The 24,208-nt window shown below is 34.1% G+C and overlaps 5 protein-coding genes across 7 annotated transcripts; 2 read left to right on the top strand and 3 right to left on the bottom strand.

Moving 5' to 3' along the window:
- Positions 1 to 559: 559 nt before the first annotated feature.
- On the top strand, positions 560 to 1,660 carry LOC137572801 (mitochondrial inner membrane protease ATP23 homolog). The gene is made up of 2 exons (XM_068284637.1): positions 560 to 1,274; positions 1,360 to 1,660. Exons 1-2 carry the CDS (start codon positions 636 to 638, stop codon positions 1,558 to 1,560), a joined length of 840 nt encoding a protein of 279 aa, XP_068140738.1. The 5' UTR covers positions 560 to 635; the 3' UTR covers positions 1,561 to 1,660.
- A 1,190-nt stretch (positions 1,661 to 2,850) lies between these two features.
- LOC137572973 (uncharacterized) lies at positions 2,851 to 3,060 on the top strand. Its single transcript, XM_068284836.1, has 2 exons — positions 2,851 to 2,911; positions 3,008 to 3,060. Exons 1-2 carry the CDS (start codon positions 2,851 to 2,853, stop codon positions 3,058 to 3,060), a joined length of 114 nt encoding a protein of 37 aa, XP_068140937.1.
- A 926-nt stretch (positions 3,061 to 3,986) lies between these two features.
- Positions 3,987 to 21,713, bottom strand: qua (villin like protein quail). Of its 3 annotated transcripts, none has more exons than XM_068284660.1 (7): positions 21,213 to 21,713; positions 7,604 to 7,813; positions 7,314 to 7,516; positions 5,894 to 6,812; positions 4,796 to 5,830; positions 4,269 to 4,475; positions 3,987 to 4,200 (listed from the first exon to the last, which is right to left on the bottom strand). In XM_068284660.1, the coding sequence occupies exons 1-7, from the start codon at positions 21,237 to 21,239 to the stop codon at positions 4,087 to 4,089; spliced, it is 2,715 nt and encodes a 904-aa protein (XP_068140761.1). In that variant the 5' UTR covers positions 21,240 to 21,713; the 3' UTR covers positions 3,987 to 4,086. The 3 variants fall into 3 exon arrangements, with proteins under 3 accessions (XP_068140761.1, XP_068140760.1, XP_068140762.1); XM_068284659.1 differs by lacking the exon at positions 21,213 to 21,713 and adding an exon at positions 10,957 to 11,247; XM_068284661.1 differs by lacking the exon at positions 21,213 to 21,713 and adding an exon at positions 7,867 to 8,003.
- On the bottom strand, positions 12,392 to 14,652 carry LOC137572871 (dynein axonemal intermediate chain 2-like). The gene has a single exon (XM_068284715.1). It carries the CDS (start codon positions 14,484 to 14,486, stop codon positions 12,438 to 12,440), a length of 2,049 nt encoding a protein of 682 aa, XP_068140816.1. The 5' UTR covers positions 14,487 to 14,652; the 3' UTR covers positions 12,392 to 12,437.
- Positions 21,714 to 22,667: 954 nt separating the features above from the next.
- Positions 22,668 to 23,508, bottom strand: LOC137573007 (uncharacterized). The gene is made up of 2 exons (XM_068284868.1): positions 23,018 to 23,508; positions 22,668 to 22,955 (listed from the first exon to the last, which is right to left on the bottom strand). Exons 1-2 carry the CDS (start codon positions 23,436 to 23,438, stop codon positions 22,747 to 22,749), a joined length of 630 nt encoding a protein of 209 aa, XP_068140969.1. The 5' UTR covers positions 23,439 to 23,508; the 3' UTR covers positions 22,668 to 22,746.
- Between the last annotated feature and the right edge of the window lie 700 nt (positions 23,509 to 24,208).

The following is a 24,208-nucleotide window of genomic DNA, read 5'->3' as shown; positions in this document are numbered from 1 at the left end:
CCGAGCCAAGATGCATAGACGTCTATATATGTACATTGTCTAAAAGAAAAAGAGAGAGCCGCTGCATTAGAGAAAGCTTTTAAGAGACGTTTTGTTGGAGAAAAGTTAGAGTCTCTAAAACTATTAGGAAAATTATTATTACTTCCACTTAAACTTTTAAAATGAAGAATAATGATAATATACTACTACTTGATCAAGAAATACACAATAAAATTTTTATAAATTGCAATTTGCAATTGTTTTATCATAATTTATAAATATTTTCCTAAAAGGACTTTTCATTGAAAAATGTAAACTCAATTTAATATTCATTTTTCAAATTAGTTTATATAAATTGGCGAAGAATAGTTTCTATTTAAACCTTGAAGCTTTAAAACAATTTACTTTGATACAACAGTTTTCGTTTCTTCAGAACAAAGTTCTAGTTCCTTTTGCATATTCATTTTTAAATGAAAGTGTTGGCGCGTAAAAGTGTGAACGGCTCTGGTACTCTATGTATCATCTCTAATAACTATCGCCAATTACAATTTCAACCAGGTGGCAACTCCTGGGCACGCACAGCTGGTAAGCCAGCCGGTTCGGTTTGTTATTCAACCGAAAATACAAAAAAAAAAAAAAAGAATACTTTGAAAATCATGGATTTTCTAACCAAAGTGTGGGCCAAAGAGGCAGCCACAACAACTGAGAAACCACCCTTAGAAGCACCTATACCCGTAGAGGCTAAGAAGAATGCACCAACTGAAGATCAGGAGAAAAATATCCCACCGAAAGAGACCAAGGATTGGGGTTATGATCTGTACCCAGAGCGTCGTGGTGAAAGCTTTAAACCCAAATGGACACGCGTCCTGTTTGGCATGGAGGGTCAGGAGAATATCGATCGCTTCAAGTGCGAACAGAATGTCTATTGGTGTGTCAAAAATGGTCCACTTGTCAAACTAATGATGGGCGCTCTTAAGAGTTCCGGTTGTCCCATCGATTTACGGCGTCACATCTCGTGCGAAGTGTGCGATCCAAGTGTCACTGGTGGCTATGATCCGACACTTAATCAAATTGTTGTCTGTCAGAATATGGCGAAAAACAAAAGCATGGTTCATGGCGTCCTAACCCACGAAATGATACACATGTTTGATTATTGCAATAACGAATTAGATTTTCGTAATGTCGATCATTTGGCCTGCACAGAGATAAGAGCAGCAAATTTGGCTCATTGTTCATTTTTAAGTGCCATGTTCCAGGGCGATGCGTCGCCATTTAATATCAAAGAGGCCCATCAGGTTAGTAATAGTAGTAGTAATTGCCCCCCCATCATAATACGATCTATTGATCTAATCAAAAAACATTTCATAAATATTTTTTTAGAATTGTGTCAAGAGCAAGGCCTTGGCCTCTGTGCTAGCTGTGCGTAATATTAGCAAAGAGGATGCCATTGCAGCCGTGGAGCGTGTCTTTCCCAAATGCTATGCCGATTTAGAACCAATTGGTCGAAGAATTCGTCGAAATTCCACAGATCAACAGAAGGCCTATATGGAGGCACCCATGTATGGCTACGATGTTTATTAGCAATTGTTTTTATCCTTTTTTTTCTATTTGGTTATTTAGGTTTAAATTAAAACAATTAAAACCAACAAAGTCCAAGTATTTGACACATTTTAAAACACAACTCCAAGGTTTTTTAATTAAACCGTGTTTAATATGCATCATGAACAACAATTGTTATTGCGGATTGTAATGCGTTGTATCTTTTCTGATTTATGGCTTTTTATCGTATCATTTGTATGAACAAATATGTTTTAATTTAAAACCTTTAAATGTCATTAAAAACTTGTGTTTAATTAGCTAAAAATTGGATACTAATTTATCAAAAGGTTGTAAATTCAGATAAAGCTAGATCTAAGATTCTAAGGAGAACGTTTTCTAGCATAACCAAAGATTCTTTAAGGGAACAAATATTACGATATTGAATATGATTTTTACGAAATTGAAGACAAGTTTAACATTAATATTATTGGATGTTCATCGTTCATTTGTAAGCTTCTACTAGCGTAAGGAACAAATGATTCGAAAACCCGAACAGGGCTTGGTATTCAGGTTTTTTGCATTCAAATAATAAATATGTAAACAACATTGTCTATTGAAACATTTTGTAAACTGTCTTAAAGAACGATACTCCGAGGATCTGGGTTCAAATTCTAGGCTAGTGTATGAATGTAATTAATGTCTAAATTTAGTGGATAATAGTTCCTATACTGAGGATAATAATAATATTTATTTATATATTAAGTATTTCTTGAGAAATCATATTCCCGAATACGAGAACTTGGTTTCGTATAAGAATGAGTTGAACTACATATATTCTATTCGTTTGACTACCAAATTCCAGGATCATGACATGCTTTTTATCAATTGAATACAATTTAGAGTTCATGGAGTTATTTGCTTTATGAATATATTCATGCCTTTGGTATACATCCTTACCACAAGATCCATGAATGTGTAAGAAAATACATGCAGATATAACTAATTTGCATTTATTTGATAACATAAATTGTAGAATATGATTTTAAACGATCATTGTTTTTTTACTTAATCGAAACGAATAATAATAATCCAGATATTACTTCTAATTTTTATATATTTTGATATGTATGAAAATCGACTCTTTTATTTCATCATGACAAATAAGTGTGTTTAATTAATTATAACAAATGACTTGGACATTAATTAAATTAAGTTTGTCATTTCCTACGGAAATTTACCAGTTTTATATCAAAATGTTTATATATTTTGAATTTCCTATAAAAGAACTAAATTATATAGAGTTCTGTTTAGTTTAGTTTAAACTTTAGCATCATGGAGGATTGTGAAATTCTTGGCATTATACTGGATTTCATTGGCGATGTGCTATTTGGCTGTAAGTTAGAGGATATAGGAGAAGAAGAATTGGACAAGTAACCGAAAAAAATGGAAAAAATTATTCATATTTAATAAAAATTACATATTTATATAGCTGACAGCTCAGATTATGATTATGATTCAACGAGCAGCTCAAACTATGGCTAATAAGGCAAAGGAAACAATGCCAAAACCAAGTTAAATTCAAATTTTCAAATGGGATATGGATTTTTGTTGCAATTTGTAAGTACGTGAGATTCTTGTGCAAAACATTATTTTACATTTTATCTTTTTACAGCTTAAAATCAAAATCTAAAACTTAAAGTTTTCTTTCGTAATTCAATAAAAATGATGATATGACATGAGCATCAATACTTCTTCAATAGACTTTGGAATTTGTATTTTTTAACAATTACAAACTGATGTAATCGAGTCATTTTTTTTTTTTTTTATAATGAGGGTGTTTTTAAAAGCTTTTCAATAGGTTTTGGCTATTTGACCCAGTTCATATTTCAGTTGTGTCGTTTTTGTCATGGCTCATTAAGTGAGATAAATAAAAAGAAGATAAAGTGTCAACATTTCGATACCCTATGGAAGATGTGAACTTTAGTTGAGATAACTAAAGACAAGTTAAATATTAATATAGAGAATGGAGTCACTGGAATAGAAAACAGATTTATAATCTTGTATTTCTCATCTGCAGTTGAGTTAAGAAATTTAATTTTGAAAAGTTGACAATTATTTCACTATTATAAACTTCATGGGTATCTCATAGTTGATGCCCAAGCTTGAAAAAGTAACTGCCTTTAAAACCATTTTCGATGCGTTTCGGCCATTTCTATGGAGTAGTTAGCCATTGAGCTTGTCAGTTGAGTACAAAACGAACAAAGGCAATAATGTTTTGGGATCTATTGGGTGGCATTTTTGAATTTATAGTTGGTCTACTGTTTCCCAGTAAGTTGCAAGTCATATGAAATTTTCCTAACAAAAAAAAAGGCATACTAAATCTTTATCTTATTTAGGTGGCGGCGGTGATGATGATGCTGACTCTGATGAGGTGGAAACTGCACCATAAAATGATTGTTATTCATTGATTTAATATAAATTTTTTCTTTATTCTCTGCATAAATCCAAAATATATAGTATATGTTCATTTTAAAACTGGCTATTTACAGTGCGGTGAAAAATTCTTATTTAAAACAATTTGTAGAGCTTTTTGAGTTCGGTCTTTTTCCACTTTGGCAGATCATCGAATTCGTAAAAAGACATTTTGAAAATCGATACAAAATCGTCATGGGTCAGATGTACCTAAGAGGAATAGAACAAGATGAGATGAGAATTGAAAACTTGTTGTGGACAAGCTGAGCGTAACTTACCTCCCTTTTAAGGGGATTGACTTCAGTTGGTAACATATCCATTTCCTGGGTAAGTACTGTTACGGGATATTTTTTATGGCCATCAAAGTCCTTTTGTTGATTGTTACGCATCAATGCTGCAGATCCATTTACGATATTGCCATTCATTTTGGGAGCCGCCTCAGTGGCAGATCGATCTCTGCGCATTTCTTCGTAGGAGGTGAAATTCTAGAATGAAGAGAATATAATTGTCACTCTTAATTGAAGTTGCCAGAAAAAGTCGAGTATCTTAGATTGATCAAAATATGATTTAGAACTAGTTAAAGATGTCTAATTTATCTAAATCCGAAAACACTGACGGGAAAACACTGAAAATTGTGAATGAGACGTTTTTCGTGCTCAAACCTTATCTATTAACCTTTAGTCTTAAGAATTTTAGGCGAAATTTAGCAAATATTTAATTTAATTTCTTAACTACAAACAGAAAATACTGTAAAGTATGTTTAGGATCCAATGTTTATCACCAAATGTTATACTCATTAACTTACCTTGCCGTAATCATCTTTCCATGACTCAAAGAATCCCTTAAACACATTCGGTTCATTGTATTGACGGACAATGGCCAAAGCAGTTGCCGAGCGACGACCAAATGGTGCATTTTGTATATAACACTGAGCAATGGCTGTGTATTTCTCCTGATTCAAAGCCTGTGAGCCCAGCCAAACGTATGTTATCAATCCAGTATCCAATATATAAGTGCAATCTGCACAGAGATCCTCCTGATCGAAACCAAGTATCTCCTCGGTATTTAGGGTATTTGAGTTCGCTTGCCACCATACCATGAAAAGCTGAACTGGTGGTCGTGGTTTGATTGGAACAGTCGTATTCAAATAACAATTGTTACTCAGAGTTGGCGAAATGTTGCCACCGTTGCACATGCTACCGGCTCCAGAAGTGCTGCTGCTAGTGCTACTGCTGCCACAGGAATTGCAATTGTTACTGGTACTGTTGCCATTGATAACGAGCGTTTGATTGAAATATAAAGCCACCGATTGCCAAAACTCTTTAGTCTCCTTGCCCTCCAGAATGAGAGAACTTTCACCCAGGAGAGTGCCCACCGATTTGGCCATTTCACGAGCATCACCCGTACTACTTTGACCACACCAGACCCACACATGACTCGTCTTGATCACATAACAATCTTTGGAGGTTATCGATGATAAGGGAAGTTCTTCCACAGCTTTGGCATTATACGAGGCATCGCCGTAGATTTTCAGCAGGAATGTCTCTAGCATTATGTTGGTCTTGAAATCGTTGTTGTTATTGAGTATGGCGCTTCGTTGTCCATGCATTATAATCAATTTGCCTTCAAAGATTTGTAAAAAGTGCGGAGTCTCATCAAACTCGTAGAGTTGTACGAACATCGAGGCAGTTTGTCCTTTCTTTTGCAGATCCTCAAAACTTTTCAATGCAAATTTGTCCGCCTTGGCAATGGTTTCCCCAGAGGCCTCAGAACCGTTCCACTGATAGACAATGGTTTTAATGCCCACAGCGGCCAGATCAGCTGGTACTATGGTAGCACACTAAGGAATAGAAAAATACGATATTCAAATTATTTGAAGCTTGTTCGACTTTGTATAACCTACCTGTACACTATAAATAACCACATAGCTGGCATTTGTGGTAAAGACAACAGGCTTTGTGCTTGAGATTTCTTGCATTTCATCACCAATTATACGATATAGGATACGTTCACCTCGCCCATCATCAACTAGTTGAGTATCGGCAGCCATTTTGGGTCGTTCGCACAGCGAAACGGCATCTAATTTACCAAATTTCGTTGACACTGGCTTATGACCACGCGAATTCTCTTGACTCCAAACGCTTAACCAATTGGCGAATAGACGTTTAAATTCCATCGGTTCGTGACCTTCTAGAACTCGCACGACCAGAGTATGATCTGGATATTTCTTCTTTTTAACAAAGGCACGTCCATTGCCCATGGCTGCGAGGGCATCTGCTTGAGGGGCTTGAGCTCCAACCCATAACCATATGGTTTGGGCATAGTTATCCAACAGATATACACCATGAGCATCGCTAAGGTCATCCTTTGCAGGCAAGCCCACATCCAGTTGATCGAGATGCAAACGTCCTCGTTGATTGCATTTATAAATACGAAATTTATTACTCTCCGAATCCTTGAAACTGGAACTTTGCTTTTGATTTGCCTGGCACACGAGACGTTTCTGCAATGGCAGCACACTGTTCCATAAGTGCTTCTCCTCCGAAGTCATTGCCTGCTCATAGCCATCATCAACTATGGTTGTATTTGAATTTGGCGACTGTTTGGTCACCCATGCGAGGGCACTGCGTCTCTCAATACCAGAACTAGAACGTCCTATCCATATGAAAGTAATGGCCTCCATTTTGAGTATCATAATATAATCTGAATTGAAATGAGACCACTCAATGGTTGGCAATTCAATTGAACGTAGCCATTTGCGACCGCTTAACTGATATAGACGTGATTGTTGTGGCGTATTAATCAAAGCCCCCGATAGTATGCTACACAAAGGTGAAATGAAAAGAAAATTGGAGTAATGTTATTAAAAATTTTAAACGAGTATTGAAAAGTGTAGATGATGAGTTACTTATGTAAGTACAAGTTAGTCTAGTCGGAGCAAAAGTTTGCTTTGAGTTTTTATCGTTTTTTCTTAAAACTAAAGTGAACTTTATATCGGGTTGAGGTAAAGTACATCAACTTCAGTTTAAATTTGAATTGCAAAAGCGGAAAACCAGAACAAATTAAGAATGAAAAGAAGCATTAACTTTTAAGACGTGCCTTTTATGAATCATAATATTCATAGATTTAGGTTAAGTTTAAAAAACGTTTAATGCAAACCAAATGACCATTTGTTGGCTTAGTAAAATGAAAAATGGAAGAACAAGTATTCACCGTTACAGATAAACACTTATCCATATAAGAACATAATGCCTATAAGAATCCATCAAAGATTTAGTTCCTCGAAGAATCCTTCCAAGTTTATGAATGTGATTAAAACTTACTCATATCCCTTTTTAAAATACGATAGGAATCTAGCGCTCTCATGATTCTGTGTCTCTCGATAAATAGCCGCCACATTGCCCAAATATGAGTCCAGCTCTTGTATTTTATGCACAACATTCGACCGATTCTGTTCGCTCACATTGCTGCCCAGCCAATAGTGTATATAGCGTTCCAATAATACATTTGACTTTTGTTCGCGTGTCTAAGATAAATGACCGAAAAAAAAAACATGTTAATTAAATGCCCCGCTAAGTGGAAACAGGTGTGATAAAAAAAAAAAAAAACTTACAATCGTCTCATGCGTGGCATAATGTCCCACCAAAGACGAGGCATATATTATGTAGGCGCAGTTATCATAAAATATTCCATATTGGGGACGTGACACGGCCTCCAAACGATCCTCGTCGATTTTCCATAAGGCAAAAGTTATCGCATTTTTGGCCACTTTACGAAAAGTTGCATCGACTTTTAAATCGGGGATGGTGTCGGGACGGACCTCCTAAAAAGAAAAACCGAAAATAATTAGGTATTAACTATTACCTCTTGACTTACAGCTCGATGTAAATTGTATTGAAACATTAAAATAAAATTTGAAGTTTTGTGTGAGTGGAAAAGAGTTCTCTCTCTAAAGTAAATAGATTTGAATTAAGGTATGTACTTTGATTTATGTTACAATTTGAAAACCATTTTTTGTAGTTTTTCTTTTTGGTGAAATTTCAAATTGTGTTTGACATTTTCAACTCCTACCCAACAAATGATTTATAGCTGTCTCGTCAGACACTACATTAGAAATAAATTTACAGCCAAAAGAAATGAGAAACGCCAACACCTTTCCCCAAATGTTCAACAATTGTCAAACCAATCATTTTGGAAACAGGCTTCAGTCGGCCCAAGGATGTCACAGAAAAATGAAAAAAAAAAAAAAAAACAAGTATTTGAAACGACTTTGACTTCGGTATTGGCCGCGAATAAGTTGATGATAGAATGGGGAGGAGGTGCAGATGTGGGGCATATAGGTGCTCTGCATCTTGGCTGGTTGCGTCTGGTTAAGTGATAGTGAAAACTATACCGCAGCCAGTTTTTGTTTTCTTCTTCTTTCTCTCTGTTTTTCTGTGTTTTTGTTTTTATCATACAATTAATTTTTCTCTTCTTTTTCAATTTATTTATGGAACGTGCACGTTGCCTGCTGCTGGAAAGTCGTTCAAACTGTTGTTTTGAAGCTAATGGAGCAACAACAACAACAACAACAGAAAGGGGCGGGAACTATCAATAAATGATATATGCAACTCAATCTTTATCGATCGTGTAACGGCAACGTTGAGGTCATTAGTGGTAACTTTGTTTTGATATTTGAAACATTTCGTTTTCATCTACATATTCATTTTCATTTACATTTCAAGTCACCCAAACCAAAACTAGTTCATGCTTCGCCTGTCATTCAAAAAGTGTATGAAAACTGCGACGAACTGTGAATACTCTAATATATACACTATTAGTTTGATGAGTATACGGAAAGTAACTTAACATTAACAAGTTGAAGGAAATTGTTATTGATTATTTTAGCTTCTAAATCCTGAAAGTCAAGATAAGAAATTTTAATAACCATACATACAAAAAATATCTATTAAGTATAAAATAGAATCTAAAGTTTAATAGATTCTAAAATAAGTTGCTCTTAAAAGGCTTTAAGGATAAATTTCTGCAACTTTATTATTTGGTTCCCTTTTTTTTTTTTTTGTTGGGAGATTTTAAAACAGAAGGACAAACTTTGTTTTCTATTCACAACTGATTTATCAGTTTTTGTTAGTGTATATTAATGCATTTTTTGTAATTACTTTTTTATTTGAATTGTTTGTTTATGCGTTACATGAAAACATTTTAATTACATATCTGTAAACGGGCATATGGAGCAACATTAGTTTTTCCTCTTGATCGGAACCAAAGTCATGGTTAATGATTGATTGAACCAGTCTTTAATATTTTTTTCTTTGTCTGCTGACAGCTAAACTACATTTGTCATTTCAAAACAAACAACGCCACAAAACAGAAAAAAACACAATGCGGTAAAAATATACAAAAAAAAGTGGCACAAAACAAAAGAGGAAAGAAAAAAATGTAAAAAATATTTAGCCTCAAGAGACTTTCACAGTTTAACGTTTATGTCAATTAACATTCATCAATTACTACATTAAAGTTGCCTCCAAGAAAGGTTCTAAACAAAAAACGAAGAACAAGAATATAAAAAACGATGGAAAAAGTTTTGTATTCAAAGAAATTTTATAGAAGAGGGCTCCAAAGATAATGAACAGAAACTTTACTCAAAGAATACCGGAAGCTTAACTAAGAGAGCCGAATATAATATACACTTCTGTATCATAATAATGTTATTTTAGGTTACAATTTTAAATCTGAACAAAATATTCCAATATTCGACAAATTCGAAAAAATTAAAGGTGAGCGAACTAAAAGAATTAATAGAGGGGTAATTTTTCGACAATGTTTTAATAATATCTTTACATAATTCTTATTTTAATTTTTATTTGAATTCTTAGTTTAATTTTTAATAAATTTTTGAATTCTTATAGTAGGTAGTCAAACTTTTTTAGATCCTGAATCTGTTGCACAATTGTAGTACATTTTAAAAATAAATAGCTGAATCTCTAAACATTATATTGTCTAATGTAAACCAAAAAATATAAAAAAACAACGACAAAACCCTTAAGCCATTTAGGCCAAATAGCAAAAAAAAAAACAATTTTATTTTTTTCAAAAATTTTAACTGTTAAAATTCGCATTACTGGCCTTCATATGCATTTAAAGGCTCTATAATTTGATTAATTTAATTTCATTTGATTAAATTTAATTCCATTTAATAAACTATCTATTTAAAAACTTATTGTTAAACTCACATTTTTTAAATTCTTAGTTTATTTTCAAGAAAATAAAAACTAAGAGAATTGTAAGCGAAAAACAAAATTATTTGGATATGAAAGTGACTGAGGATATATCAAATTCGATTCGGAAAAATTTTAAATGTATATTTATTACTTATATTTTGAATATGTGATTTTTCCTCAAATATGAAAAGTTAAGCTTAAGTTATTTTAAGCACACAAATATTTTAAAAACACTCAAACTTCCATTACTCTTAGAATCAAGATGAAGTATATCGAGTTTAACAAAAGAGGGCGGATCGTGCATTCAGATGCACATAATTCTAAAACTTTGTCAGCAAAGAAAAAAATTATGATAAGATTATTTAATTGAGCCGAATAATAACAGAAAATATTCAAAAACATGTCTAAAAATGATTCATTAGTATATTTAAGCATTATGTTCGATCTCCTTTCTATTTGTATGGCTTCTGTTTTTGTTTCTTTACATCTTCAAATTGATATTGACCTATAAACTACACCTAGCAAGTGTCCACAATGTAGTTTAATTAACACCAAAAACAAAACTCCTTTCAAGTGCTAAATAAGCAGACAAATAGATCCATTCAGCCTCAATAAATATTAACTGGATAAACAAATGTTTAGTGGACTCTTAATTAGCGCCAAAGAGAGAAGAGATATCTATATATTTGTATATATACAATGTACACATAGACAGATCTCTGCTGTGTTTCGTCTCTATAATTACCGTTTCTTTTGGCGACAGTGATAGCTCCATGCTGATGAGATCTTGAGGCTATATAAGATAGTTGACAAGGATATAGCGGATGATGATGACGATGCTGATGGAGGGGAGAGTGCGGTCAGCAGGCAGCCTTGAACTAGTTTCAAATGTATGACCGGCGCGCAACTCAACCCAAAAGTGAAAATCTGGATTCGTGTTTTATTGAATTTCACGCGCACACACCACACTATATTTACATATGTATGTACTTAAAATTTTGTTAACAATTCTGTAAAAAATTTACTAAAATAATTTCGAACTTTATACGACGACGAAATATCTGGAGTAATGTGAATAAAATGATTTTAACTTCTAGGGCAAATTTGATCTTCTTTAACTTCTTCAACTCTCACAAATCCAAAAGAGAGGAGGCGCGTTAAATGGCGTTGTGTTTGCCACAAGAGCCGATTGCAGACTGGTCCGTGGCAAAATGCTGCAAACCAAGTTTATGGTTCACCAAAGAGACAACTGTCGGAGTCGTGGAGTCGGCTTCGCAGTCGAAGTTTGGAGTCGAAGTCAGAGTGGGAAGCGTTGTTGCGTTCACTATTACTAATACTACTACTAAGACCACGACTAAGACTTCTGTTCGTGAGTCAGAGGAAAATCAACTTGAATGAAAATTATCAGTTATGTGTCTTGTGGTCCCCACTGTCTGGCTGTGTGTCTTTTCAAGTTTAGCGGTAAAGAAGAAAACGCAGAAAGCGCAGCGCGCATTTTGTTATGCTTTTGTAAATAGTTGGCAAAGAAGGCGGTTCAACCAGAAGACGGGTGAGCGGGAAAATGGAGAGGGAAAAGTTGAAAAGCAAAGCACTTTGTTTAATTTAAAAATTCATAACAATTTCATAAAACTATTTTGAGACTCTTGATCTTAACTTAAACGAAATCAAGTTATGAAATTTTATTCTGCAGATAGAGCTTTGATATAAAATACATACTATACATATTAAGATTTGTTCCCAGCCCTAAGAAATAACTGTTTTACAGCGGTTAAAATTCCATTAATTTAGTTTGAATAGTTCAAACACATTTCAGTCTGGTTTATAAAAAGAATTTTTAATTCAATTCACGACTATTTTACAGATGGACAACTATTTTTCTGATATTTTTTATGATTTAAGCTATATGATTAACTATAGAATATGAGTTTTCTAATTGTTATATCAATTCAGCCAAATTCTTATATCAAACATATAAAACTTTTAAAACTGTTATACTATATTTAATGTTTTTCAGTGATTGTAAGAAATTAAATTTATCTAAAAAGGATGAGCTATAGAACTAATCTGGAGACTTTCTAACATAGTTCTTAAGTACATATTTAAAAATATATAAAATATTTGAAAATTAAAACAAGTATCATAATGATGTATCCCGATATTTTAAAAAAATAGAATTTAACGTAATATAAATTTTAATGCATATGAATTTCCTTTCTATAAAATATTTTAAAAAGGATCCTCCGCTAATGTGGAAAGATCTGCAGCTGGCGCAACAAAGTCGACTGCTTCCATTGGGACAGCATCTGTTTCAGGAGGAGGAACAATCTCAGGTTCCGGCTTAATCTCTGGCTCTTGCAAGGTTAATTGTTCTTCTGGCTTGGTTTCTGTGTTCAATTTCGTAAATGATTGGTACCCTGCCTCAAAAACGGTCAGTTCATTGGAAAAGTGTCGTTTTGAACGCTTCTTCGATACATCATAGACTATCTCATGAAAATCACCCAAAGCTTTACGAAAATCAGTATCAATTTCTATTAGCCTTAGAAAGTCCTCTGCGTTATCGGGATCAATTTGAAGGGAAAGGGCACGTGCCGTTTCTAAATGTTTTTCCTCTTCAGCTATACGTTCAGCTGCCTCAGCCTGCAATGCAGTGTTGCGTTGCTTCAGCTTAATCTCTTCTTCGCGGGACTCCAACAGCTTGCCCCGTGAGATCTCTCGCTCGAAAAGTGCTGCAATCAAAGCCTTCTCCTTGACAGTTGCCGTTATCATACCTTCCTCTAGTCTCATCACTTCAACATCTCCAGTGACCAAGCCGATGGTGAGATATTCCCCGTCCGGATGGAAAGCAATATTGGTAATAGGTTGTCGAAATGGTTTGGACAGAATAGGAGTGCGATGGCTCATTAAAAGATCCCAAAACTCCAAATTACCAACACTATCCCCAGTGACAAAAAGTGAACAGCGTCCAGTGCTCCAGACACCGCATGTCAACTGATGCTGCCTTTTTATATACATAGTACTGGGCGCGTTTTTACACTCCTCCGACCAGATGCGTGCTCGCCAATCGCCAATAACTAAGAAATTCTTCACAAAGAAGGGATTACGAACAATGCTACGAATGGGACCGGCAAATAACTGATACTGACTGAGAATCGTTTCGGATGGGATCACACCTTTGCGATTACCCACAAACACATAGCCCATATCGCTGCCCAATATATAGCGCACAGGTATCGTATACTCAAACTCCAAGACGGTAACACCATGGGAATTCTGACGATTCTGTATATCAGAAGTATTCGGTTCGAGCAGCAGTTCCTGTGTTGGCATCTTCAGATCGCGAGTATCCCAATACTTGACCGAACCATCTAGTGATCCAGAATAGAATTCAGTGTTGGATTTCGAATGGACCCAACAAAGTGCCGAGGTGACCTCACGATGGGCTGCCTCTAGCGGACAAATTCGTTTGGGAGAACCATAATCGGCAATACTCCATAGACAAACTTGGCCGGAATACAAACCACCGATTATTGCGTTCTCATCCTTTATACACAGCTTGGCCAAAGAAACGACCTCTCTGTTGTCAAAAAAAGCCAATGGTCTGATAGGATCATAAATATCCCATATATAAAATGAATTGTCATTGCCGAAGTCTGGCATAAGATTGATCAAACGTTTATAGGGTTTCTTTAAACGCTTCAAATTGGAGTATACGGTCAGAAACTCTGTTGGATTGCTCGGCAGCCATTCACACATTGCCAAATGTCTTTGAGGTCGCCACAAGTCGCGAAACATATTGATTGCTCGTCCCGATATTTTCATTTTAATGCCCGATCCCAATTCTTCGGGCAGATCCTCAAAATAATTTTGATAAATATGAATGGCATTATTTTGCTGCGCTATGGATATTGCATCCCGCAATAAATGCCCCACCTCAACGCCCCAGTTATCCTCGCGTTCAACTTTTTTGCGATAGCGTGTCGTGGACTCTTCATCGTTAACATTCACTTCTTTGATATTCCAACCGCCCTCAAAGTGATTCATTCCATGTTGATCGAATGTCACATTTTCCGTCTCAATGGTCGATGCTGCACTTTGATAGCTCAATTGGGTAGCCTGGTTCACCGGACTGGCTAAAACGTATTTCATGCGCAACTTGGCGCTCGGATTCACACTCAAGAGTAGCTCATTACGATCCGAGAATAAACATTGCCGTCCAAATCGGCGTCGTTCTCGCGAAAATATAAACTGATTTACATGCCCTGGGGATAAAGCCATGATAGCTTTTATTTCTCAAAACAAACTATGAAAAAGTATTAAATTGGTTCATTAAATTTAATGTCTTAACTACTTCTTTACTACGCCAAGTTTTATTTATTACTAATATTTTATGAATCTGTTTGACAAATATTCAATATTATTTCTTTGACTTATGAACCTAAGGTTGGGAAATTTTTTTTTTTTTTTTAGATATTTACGAATAATCTATAACAAAGTGTTAGAAAAGTCGATTATTTAGAACCGACTTTTAACCTTACACAACTGAGAGTTATCACAAATGGAGAGAGGCTTGAAAGGATACAGAAGGATCGGCATCTTACTTCGATCTACCATGCTTAGATATAAAATATTGGTTTCCATTTAAACTTCGTCCAAATACAACGGACGGATTTTAGAAAGAAAGTTAGAACAAATTACTCTGCGAGAATCAGAATCAGAATAAATATTATTACCTTTGCGGTATCCTTTCAGAAGGAGAGCCCGCGTCTTTGTCATGATTTCCATATTGTCAAAATGATAATTTCAAACATAAGCTTTGTTCAAGAAAACAAATATTAATTAGTCAATACAATAATTTACATTGTTTTGTTTGAAAACTAGTATTTGTTCCGGAAAAGTTGGTTAAAATTTTGTTGTCAACTATGTTAATTGCCTGTGTGTAACAAATATGGTTTATCCAAGACTCTCACTAGACATTTTTCATATGCAATCAAGCAGATATTAAAAAGAGAGTGAGAAAGAGGGCGGGAAGTCTAATAGATAATTTGCATGGATTTTCCTTTTCTTTTTTCTTTCATTTTCTTTTTCAAAAAGTTTTGTCAACTGTTTCGCTTGACTTGATTTGCAATGCTTTTCTTCCACATTTTGCTCTTCACAACATTTTCTTATGATTTATGTCTATACGCCTGCCATGAACATTAACTAGTCGAAATTATCTGTAGATACGTTTGCATACGCAGCAGTTTACCGAACTCTCCTGGAGTTTGGTAATACCTTTGTGTAATGTGAGTTCATGGGGGACAGTAAAGTTGGGAGTTGGGAGTCGGGAGACCTCTTGAGCCCAAGGAGAACTGAAGTAGGTGGGTATATGTATATACATACATACATACATATGTATACTATGGTATGTAGAGGGTAAAACAACATAAGACAACAATGCAAAGCCTTTCAAAATCTCTAACAACTGCCAACTCTCTTTTGTTGTAGTAGAGTAACTCAAAACTCTGACAAGTTCAATCAACCGTTGAGTGAAGCTTGGTTGCTTTGGTTCAGTTCGGTTCAAGGCGTGAAAACTAAGAAAGAAAGAAAACTGAACAAAAAAAATATGAAATGAAAAATGAAAGCACAAATTGTTAAATTGTAAAATGCAAAACAAACCAAAATGTGCGACTTTTAGCCATCGAGAGATGAAGCAATGCAATTTTTTGTTTCGCTACAATTTACCAATTTATGATAATTGACTTTTCCTTTTCACAAAAAAAACCAAAATAAACAGTTTGCATTGTTTGATTTTCTGGTACAAGGGGGAAGTACTAAAACACGCGACATTTACGTAAAGTTTAACATGCAGTTTTGTGGCATTTGCCACAGCTTCATCGGCAAACATTCAACATGCAACACCAACAACAAAAACAACCTCCTCCTCTGGCAAAAAAGTAAACGGGAAACGGAGCAGCAGCAGCAGCATCAGCAGTCGCTATAAATGTACCGCTTTGACTTCTCGAGTGTGGTTTTTTCTTTCAGTATTTCACCTCATATTTATCTCTCTCTTCGGTTTGATCCCCTCTAGCGGTGATTGTGCCTTCTTGTGCCGATTTTATGCTCTTTTACTGTCTTTTCATTAGCCAGAGAATTCATCCAGTCAGCCAGCCAGCTGAAGATGGGCAAAACTATGCACAAGATCGACTTGAAAAAGATGGGAGAAGCAGCATCCAGCCGCAGCCGCCGCTAGTCAACATTAATTGCCATCGTTTCTAGGCTAGACGACCAGCTGACTACAACAACAACATTCTCAAGAATTGAGCTTCATTTATTCTATTGATCATCAGATAAGAAGAATTAGCTAAATCGTTCGCTTTGTTGCATTATCTTTATGGAAAAGTGCTTTGCACGTTCAAGTGAAAATTGAGAATTATTAAATAAATACAATTTTGAAACTACTCTAAAATTTTGGCAGTACCTATTAATAGACGGTATAACAACTTTTGTGGTTCTTTCTATATCTATAGTTTAATAATAATATCTATACGATTGTTGCAGTCAGTGCAAAACCTTCTAAAACTGGTAGAGAAAGACGTTATACGACTGATCCATAACTATTATAGTGTATACAACTAAACAACTGTTATACATTTTATTTATATACATTTGTTATACATTTTATTGTAGAAATCAGTTATACAACATTAATAATTCAGTTACACAATTATTTTAAATCTATAAGAAAGCTCATCTTTAACCAATGCTGATGGAAATCTGTTATACAAGTGGTAAAATTTGCTACACAATTGAAATATCTATGTAAATAAGTTATATGTACAACTGCTAATAAATCTACTAGTTACAGTCCAAATAACCAATTATAAATGCTATATTTTTAACTTGTCTACGATCTGAAATCCATCACCTGAATCTATTATTATTATTTTCTTGTCTTTTGGGAAGCTTTGTGTAACGTTAATCAAGTAAATTTGATTAATAAATCTTACTTTTAGATAAACTCTTTTAAAGAGGAGATTTATTTATTTAAATGCCAGGTTCGACATAATTTTTGTTCGTTATGAATGAGATTTCCATCCAAAAAAAAATCAATCATTTCGAAGAGTATATCAATATCGATGTGGTCTTTCTATTTCTTTCTCCATTTCTTTGTCTCACCTTCTTACCGAACCAGTCACAAAGCAACTGTATAACACAATCACAAACCCCCACCCTCCACACCCAATAGCATCAATAACAGGTGTTTTGACTTACCAAACAAAAGTGCATTTATCACAGAAAACTTAGCATTTATAATGGTTAATTAGTTTTTGTGGTTAAGATTGGGAAACCAAAAATGGAATGGTAACAACTATCGGGACAAAGCGTCATTAATCAAATGCGATTTCGAAAGGTGAGACTAAGAGACCACCAATTTTGGATTTTCTTTGCAATTGATTATTGAGATTGCATTTCATTTCATGTTTGTGTCTTCTTCTTCCTCTTTTGTCTATGCATTGAAATTGCTACCGTAACAAATAATTTCAATAATTGAGAGACGCTACTTCATTTCTTCCCACGCTCAACAAAACAAAATAAAAACTATAAGTAGTTGAACCTGAAGTCGAAAGGTGTCTGCTTATTTTTTGTTTCTTTTTTTCGTTGTGTGGGCGAAAAGTTCAAAAATAATTTCTTCATTCGAAATTACAAAAGGTGAAAAGGCGAACTCTGCGCGTACTGTGAACAAAGAGGTAAAACAATTGCACAAACAATGTATACCCGAAATAACCGTTATTTAACAGTTATTTAACATGCAATTAACCTCTATGATAACTACATATTAAACTAAACTAAAAACAAGAAAATGAAATGCAAATATATTAAGCAGCCAAAAGTTCAACATGGAGTTAAGATAATATATTTACCTGAAAACTGCCTTTCTACCCCGAAAAAGAAAAACCAAAAAAAAAACACAACTTACATCTTTCGAATGGCATAGAGTGTGGTGCAATAACTTTCACAGTTAGAGATGTGAACGTGATTTTGAATAAGAAACTAGAGTAGACGGAATGTTAAAAATTAAATCAACTTATATGCTTTTCATTGGCGATAGTTAAGTCAACTGATCTTAACTAAATATACCAGAAAGTATCTATAGTCATATAATAAATAATCGGACCATTAAAAGAATCATTAGCAAAAAGGAAATTTCGCGTGATTCTATATCCTTTATCCACACATTAATCGTGGTTCTCTATTTTTAGAAAATTATCAGAAATATTGGGATATAAGCCAATATGATTTAGTCTTTTAAAACGGCATCAAAGGCAAAAATCTTTGTCATTGAATCGAAAGTTCTGATTTTGAGACCTTTCAGCTGTCGCTTTATCAGAAAAAATAAGTAATACATTGTTTGATGAGGCTATATTTTGTCTATTCAATCAATAAGAAAATAAGGAACATTGCTTTATATTAATTATATTCTAAATGCAGCTTACAAGAACTGCATCAAAAAGAAAGTAGAAGATCCACAAGCTTTCTTGATAATTAAGGTGAATGACCCACGAAAGAAAATCAAATCGGTTTTTGAATGAAAAAAAAACCTTGATGTAATTAAAATTCTCACCAAACAAAACTTAGTCCGATAATGTAATTCAATTTACTTTCGATGATGCTCTGTGTAACTCTCATCACTAACAAGAAGAGATGTTATTATTTGATTTTCTTTCGGGGTCATTCATCTTAATTATCACACAAGCTCAGATCCATTCGTTGTTGGACAAAGAGGAAAAACTTTACCAACAAAAATTAAACAAAATGAGGCTTTAATGTGCTTCTAAAAAATTCATTAGGTAGTCCCCAACACACACACACACATCTATTTATAATCATACCAACTGAAATTAAAAAAAAAAACTAGCCTCCTAAAACACTGTCCATTGACCCATTTGCATTGTAAAACCAAGCCAACAATCTTACAATTTTTTTTTTGGAAAGAAATCTCTAGTTTTGGTTTTTTTTTTTTTTTTTTTTGGGCGTGGAAATTGTTTCCACCTTTTTATGGCTAGCCTTTCTTTCTTTCTTTTTTTTGAGTATTTCTGTTTTTTGTGTTTCTTTTTGCTATTCAATTCTTTTGGTTTTTTTTTTTTGTTTTTGAGACAACATTTAATCACCGGAAGCTATCAGATGAAGCATCTTCAGAGGCACCCAAAAAAAGAAAAATTTGAGACACGCTTAATTACAGCGCCACTTCTCCAGCTGTGTGTTCTCATTCCCTCCTCACCAAATTGAGATAAATCTATTCAAATTGCTTTTCAGTTCAGTTTTTTGTTATGTTTGGAATCATATTCATTCATTTGGTTTTTGCCAATTAGACACGTTTGTCGGTTTCTTGTCAACTGATATGGTTATATGAGAAATCATGTTGAAAAACGCAGACATTTGTGGTAATATCGTCGTTGCCAATGTTTTTTATGCCCTTTCTTAAAAATTCACTTCAAAACCAATTAAACAGAATCTTGTTTTTGAAACTGACTATGGACATCCCAAAAATCATTATATAATCGCTGGAATATGGCAGATAATTCTTTTTTGATGAAATCTGATAAAATGTGTCACCTTTGGTAGGTAAACATACTATTGTAATTAATTAAAAAGGTAATTGCATGACGATATCATATTTTCCTGTCAATTTTAAGATAAAACGAAATATGACTGTAAGATGAATCATCATGTTTTGTTTCTAAAAAACGATATAAATCCCTTGCCTTGCCATTTAGACCAGAGGCAAACTGGTGATTCGTCTCCGAAGGGTGGAGAATAACCAGAACCTTTGATAATATTTTGGTCTAATTAGGATAGATTGCAAAGAAAAAACAAAGGTACAATTTTTGTTTTTTTAAGTTTTTTCAATCGTGACATTATAACCCTTTTAAATAGTATTTACCTAAAGACTTTTTGTAATATTTTGCAACTTACATATATTAACTCTTAAATTGAAACTGCTCCAAGAAAAACACTAAGTTTTTCTTTTAATTTGTAAACCTCAACCAGCAACAAGTTTTAAAACAGTCGGTGACGGGTTCATATGGAATTATATTTGTTCAAATATTTTGATTCTGAGAGTAAATGGATTGTTCATTCATCTTATACCCGTAAACTAAGAATAAATAGTAGTACATAGTTAGTTTTCAAAACCACTCAATTACATTATTAGTGTATATTTTATAGCCAAAATGTAAAATATACATAATTTGTTTCAAAATATGGTTCTTTGGCCAACAGGTCGACTTGGCTTTACATTTTTTTGAGTTAGTCATGACTTTTTGTATCATAGGCAGAGCAATTATTATATTCGTAAGTCAAGTAAGTATTTTTAGCATAATAACTAGATCTAACGGATCGAGAAACTGTACAAAACGCAAAACTACTGGAATATCTAGAAATTTTTGTGTTCAATTTAAAATCTTTCAAGAAATTTAATATATCTTTAGTTCGTGTAAAACTTTTTTGGATGACAAACAATCTATGTATAAAGTTGAAGGACTTATTGAATTTTGATCACGATTATTAACTCCGAATTCGATGGTTTCTTTTGCATAAAATCTTGTAACTTCTTTGATTCCTCGTAAAAGAATATGTATCCTTAATTGGTCTTCAACCAATGCAACTCGGATTTTTATACTTAAATTATAGCAAAATTGGGTTTTATATGTAATTTATTTTTTAATCGAAGCATACAACATAATTAAAAAAATTTTAAAAAGCAAAGCCCAACGTAAACGCCTTTTTTGCCCCGCACCCTCGGAACTTTACCCATATGGGTATGGCTCTGAGTTAGAGCGAGATGGCAATATTAAAATATTATCTCTTAACTAATTGTGAAAAGTTCTGCAACTTTAATAGCCACGAAAAATTTCCAAACACACCCACACAATTATAATAATGACAATGTAATTGTCATGCATAATTTGTTTAACAATGCAATAAATATTACAAATTGTTGATTTTCTCATTTGCACTCACCTGTTTGATAAAATTAAATGGCGGCATTTTTTTCTGTATGGTTGTCGTTTTTGTGACAGCAGCAAAGAAAATGAGGGGGAAAAAGGAAGGGGAAAACAAAAGTGCAGCTGCTGCGCCGGCGCTTAAAAGTTGTTTGCAATTGTTGTTTATTTTAATTGGTCTCAAACGATTTAAATTTGTTCACACTTTGACTTTTTTTCTTTTTTTCCTTTTATTAAATGTTGTCACCCGATTCCGTTTTGTTCACTATTGTCTTTTACCGTTACTCCTTACGAACAGAGCAAGCAAGATAGACAAACTGAAATACATGTGTATTGTTGTTTCTATTGGTTTCGTTTCTTTTTGTTTATAGTTTTTGCAGGAAATTGATACACAAAACAAATTAACCCAAATTATGCACAAATCGAATTACAAAACGGAAGCGTTAACAAAATATTGGCGAGAATCATGCGTAAGCCCGAAACTCCGCTTCAAGCTGGAAAGCCGCAAATGAATCAACCTGAAACACGAAACGAAAAACTTCAATTGAAGCGTGCGCGCCCAGGCACAGGGGCATGACTGAGCAGAGCAGAGCGGCGTACAGTGGGGCCTTTTGGCCTTTTACATTTCAAAAATCGTAGCTTCTAAACCGATAAAGCGATTTAAAAAATTTAAAAAGCGTATGATAATAAATTTGCCAAGAGTGCTGAGGGTTCGTGGTGCTGAAATATTCAAGCCAGAAAATATTTCCAAGCATGTTTTTCTTCACACATTTTAATGAAAAACGTTTATATTTTCATTCCAAATTTTTTTATTATTATTAAAAGACAATATAACGTTTTTTAATGTTTTTATTAGATTTTTAAACATAATAAAAATCCAAGATCGATTGTTAAAATCGGATTCATAATTTTTGAAATATTCCCTATCGATTGCATATATGTACATACATACATATGTATGTATGTATAATGAAAAATTGATTTTTGCAATGCTATCCGGGCAGAGGCCCAACTGTGCGGCGCAGCTGACTTAGGCTTCGGTTTTTGCTTTTGCTCTTTCGTGTTTTTGACCCTTTACCTAAGTGGAGGCCTGCCATATCAATGGGCAGCAAGGTATAATGGGATGGAGTAAATTTTATTCCCATTTCAACAAACATTAAAATTTGAAAAGCTTGCAATTAACAAAAGTAAATTGCAAAATTTAAATAAATAATAATATATGTATGCACATACAATGTAAAGGGAAAGATTGAAAAATAAAAATGTCTGTTAAATAACTTTTTTTCCTTTTAAATGCATGGTATCAATGAGTCGACAATGTTGTATACAACTTTTGCTGCGCTTCGCTGACTGCAAGTGTCAAAATATGACTAGAAAGAGAGAGAGAGAGAGAGACAGAGGTAGTTCTAAGAACTGTGTTCTCTTTTACAGTTTTTTTTTTTTTTCTTTTTATGCTTTTATTATGCATCGTAAACAAATGGAATGGAATTGAAACCTAAGTGCTGCTTCTTTCTTTTCCTTTCTCCCCTTTTCTTCGTCTGACGTCATTCGGTTTATAGTTGCTGCTCTTCTTGCTGTTGATCCCGATCAATTAGCATGATACACTCCTTTATCAAAATTCGGGCTTGGGCAATATCACGTAACAAACGCTCCCTAGGCCCACGAGCTCCCATTAAAGTGGGAGAGATTTCCATTTTCATGCTCGCCAGAGTAACCAAAATATTCGAATACTTATCCACTATATTCGCAGTGGGATCAACAGCTAGAAAATGAAACAACTTTATGCAATAACATAAAAGAGGCATCCAAATATGAGTTACTTACAGATTCCCGAAGATATTAGATCAAGGAGACTGTTGTCCAAAACTCTACCTCCATTGGATAGGGTCAACAATTGCAATTGAGCCTGCATGTAACGGATATGCTCCAATTTATCCATGACCTGTTTATATTCAATTGCATAGGCAGTGGCGGCATTTTTCAAATCTATTTCATTGGATGTCTGTGTAGGTGGAACACCACCGTGGCCACCTCCATTTGACCCTCCTACAGTAGTAGTAGTGGAAGTATCCACACAAGTGATTTCCACACGAGGCGGTTCTTCTTCGAGTAGTGTTTCGTCCATCGACGCATCCCCATCCTTGTTTTCATTACAGTTCGTCGATGAATTGTTGCTTGTAGGTACAGCTGTAACAGTTATATCACTGTATTTAGAGCGAAAAGATTCGATATCCATAAAGTCCATATTTTTGTAAAACAATTTGCAATTCTCTTTTGCTTTAAGTCAAATCGAATGACAATCTAGTTTAGATGATTTGCCAGGGTTACTATTTTCATGGCCGATACAAATGTGTCATTCATGTCATACCATGTTCAAGACACTTATAATACATAAAATAATGTAAAATAAAATAAAAAAAAGTCAAAAAGTTGCTTAATTTAAAATAATTTTATATATTATACATATGTATATCTCTTTTCTCGTTCTTACATCATATTTTGCGCTTTTTCAATATGATTTGTGACACTGTGCCAAGAATTCCTGTGTTTTGTTTCATTTTCTGTTCCCGTTTCTATTTCACTTCGCATGTGTATGAAGCTCGACCTTCCTTGTGCTAGCTAGTTGTCCCTTTCGTGCACACGTGTTCCTATTGTTTATGCAGAGTGACCGTTTTCTTTTCGATTTCCGCTTCTGTGTGTGTTTAATTGTTCAGAAGTGCAAATTTAGGATGCAAAAAAACGTTAAATGTGCTTGAAATCGGCGAAAAATTCCAAAACTAATGGAAATATAATATTTATAATACTATAAATCGGGAAACATCAGTTAGATTATGTCTTAATAAAGACACAACGATTAAATTCTGATCTTGTAGCTACATCTTCGAACATGTACCATGTAAACAGAGTGATTATATGTACATATGTATGTATGTACATACATACATACATAAATAATTTAATTCCCAAGAGTATTACAGAATTAGAAAGTCTTCACAAATCTAAACCAATTCTCAT

This window comes from Drosophila tropicalis, unplaced genomic scaffold, assembly GCF_018151085.1.
Source record: "Drosophila tropicalis isolate 14030-0801.00 unplaced genomic scaffold, ASM1815108v1 contig_393, whole genome shotgun sequence".
Classification (NCBI taxonomy): domain Eukaryota; kingdom Metazoa; phylum Arthropoda; class Insecta; order Diptera; family Drosophilidae; genus Drosophila; species Drosophila tropicalis.
The sequence above is the reverse complement of the archived record's forward strand: the minus strand, read 5'-3'. Positions and strand labels throughout refer to the sequence as shown.

What these genes read in the sequence shown, in the direction of transcription:
- LOC137572801 (XM_068284637.1), top strand. Translation starts at nt 636, where the DNA reads ATGGATTTTCTAACCAAAGTGTGGGCCAAAGAGGCAGCCACAACAACT. An exon ending in ATATCAAAGAGGCCCATCAG is followed by an intron (nt 1,275 to 1,359) that starts GTTAGTAATAGT and finishes ATATTTTTTTAG; the next exon opens with AATTGTGTCAAGAGCAAGGC.
- LOC137572973 (XM_068284836.1), top strand. Translation starts at nt 2,851, where the DNA reads ATGGAGGATTGTGAAATTCTTGGCATTATACTGGATTTCATTGGCGAT. An exon ending in TGGCGATGTGCTATTTGGCT is followed by an intron (nt 2,912 to 3,007) that starts GTAAGTTAGAGG and finishes ATATTTATATAG; the next exon opens with CTGACAGCTCAGATTATGAT.
- qua (XM_068284659.1), bottom strand. Translation starts at nt 10,986, where the DNA reads ATGGAGCTATCACTGTCGCCAAAAGAAACG. An exon ending in TGGTTATTTATAGTGTACAG is followed by an intron (nt 5,831 to 5,893) that starts GTAGGTTATACA and finishes TCTATTCCTTAG; the next exon opens with TGTGCTACCATAGTACCAGC. An exon ending in GGAAAGATGATTACGGCAAG is followed by an intron (nt 4,476 to 4,795) that starts GTAAGTTAATGA and finishes TCTTCATTCTAG; the next exon opens with AATTTCACCTCCTACGAAGA.
- LOC137572871 (XM_068284715.1), bottom strand. Translation starts at nt 14,486, where the DNA reads ATGGCTTTATCCCCAGGGCATGTAAATCAGTTTATATTTTCGCGAGAA.
- LOC137573007 (XM_068284868.1), bottom strand. Translation starts at nt 23,438, where the DNA reads ATGGACTTTATGGATATCGAATCTTTTCGCTCTAAATACAGTGATATA. An exon ending in TCTAATATCTTCGGGAATCT is followed by an intron (nt 22,956 to 23,017) that starts GTAAGTAACTCA and finishes TTCATTTTCTAG; the next exon opens with CTGTTGATCCCACTGCGAAT.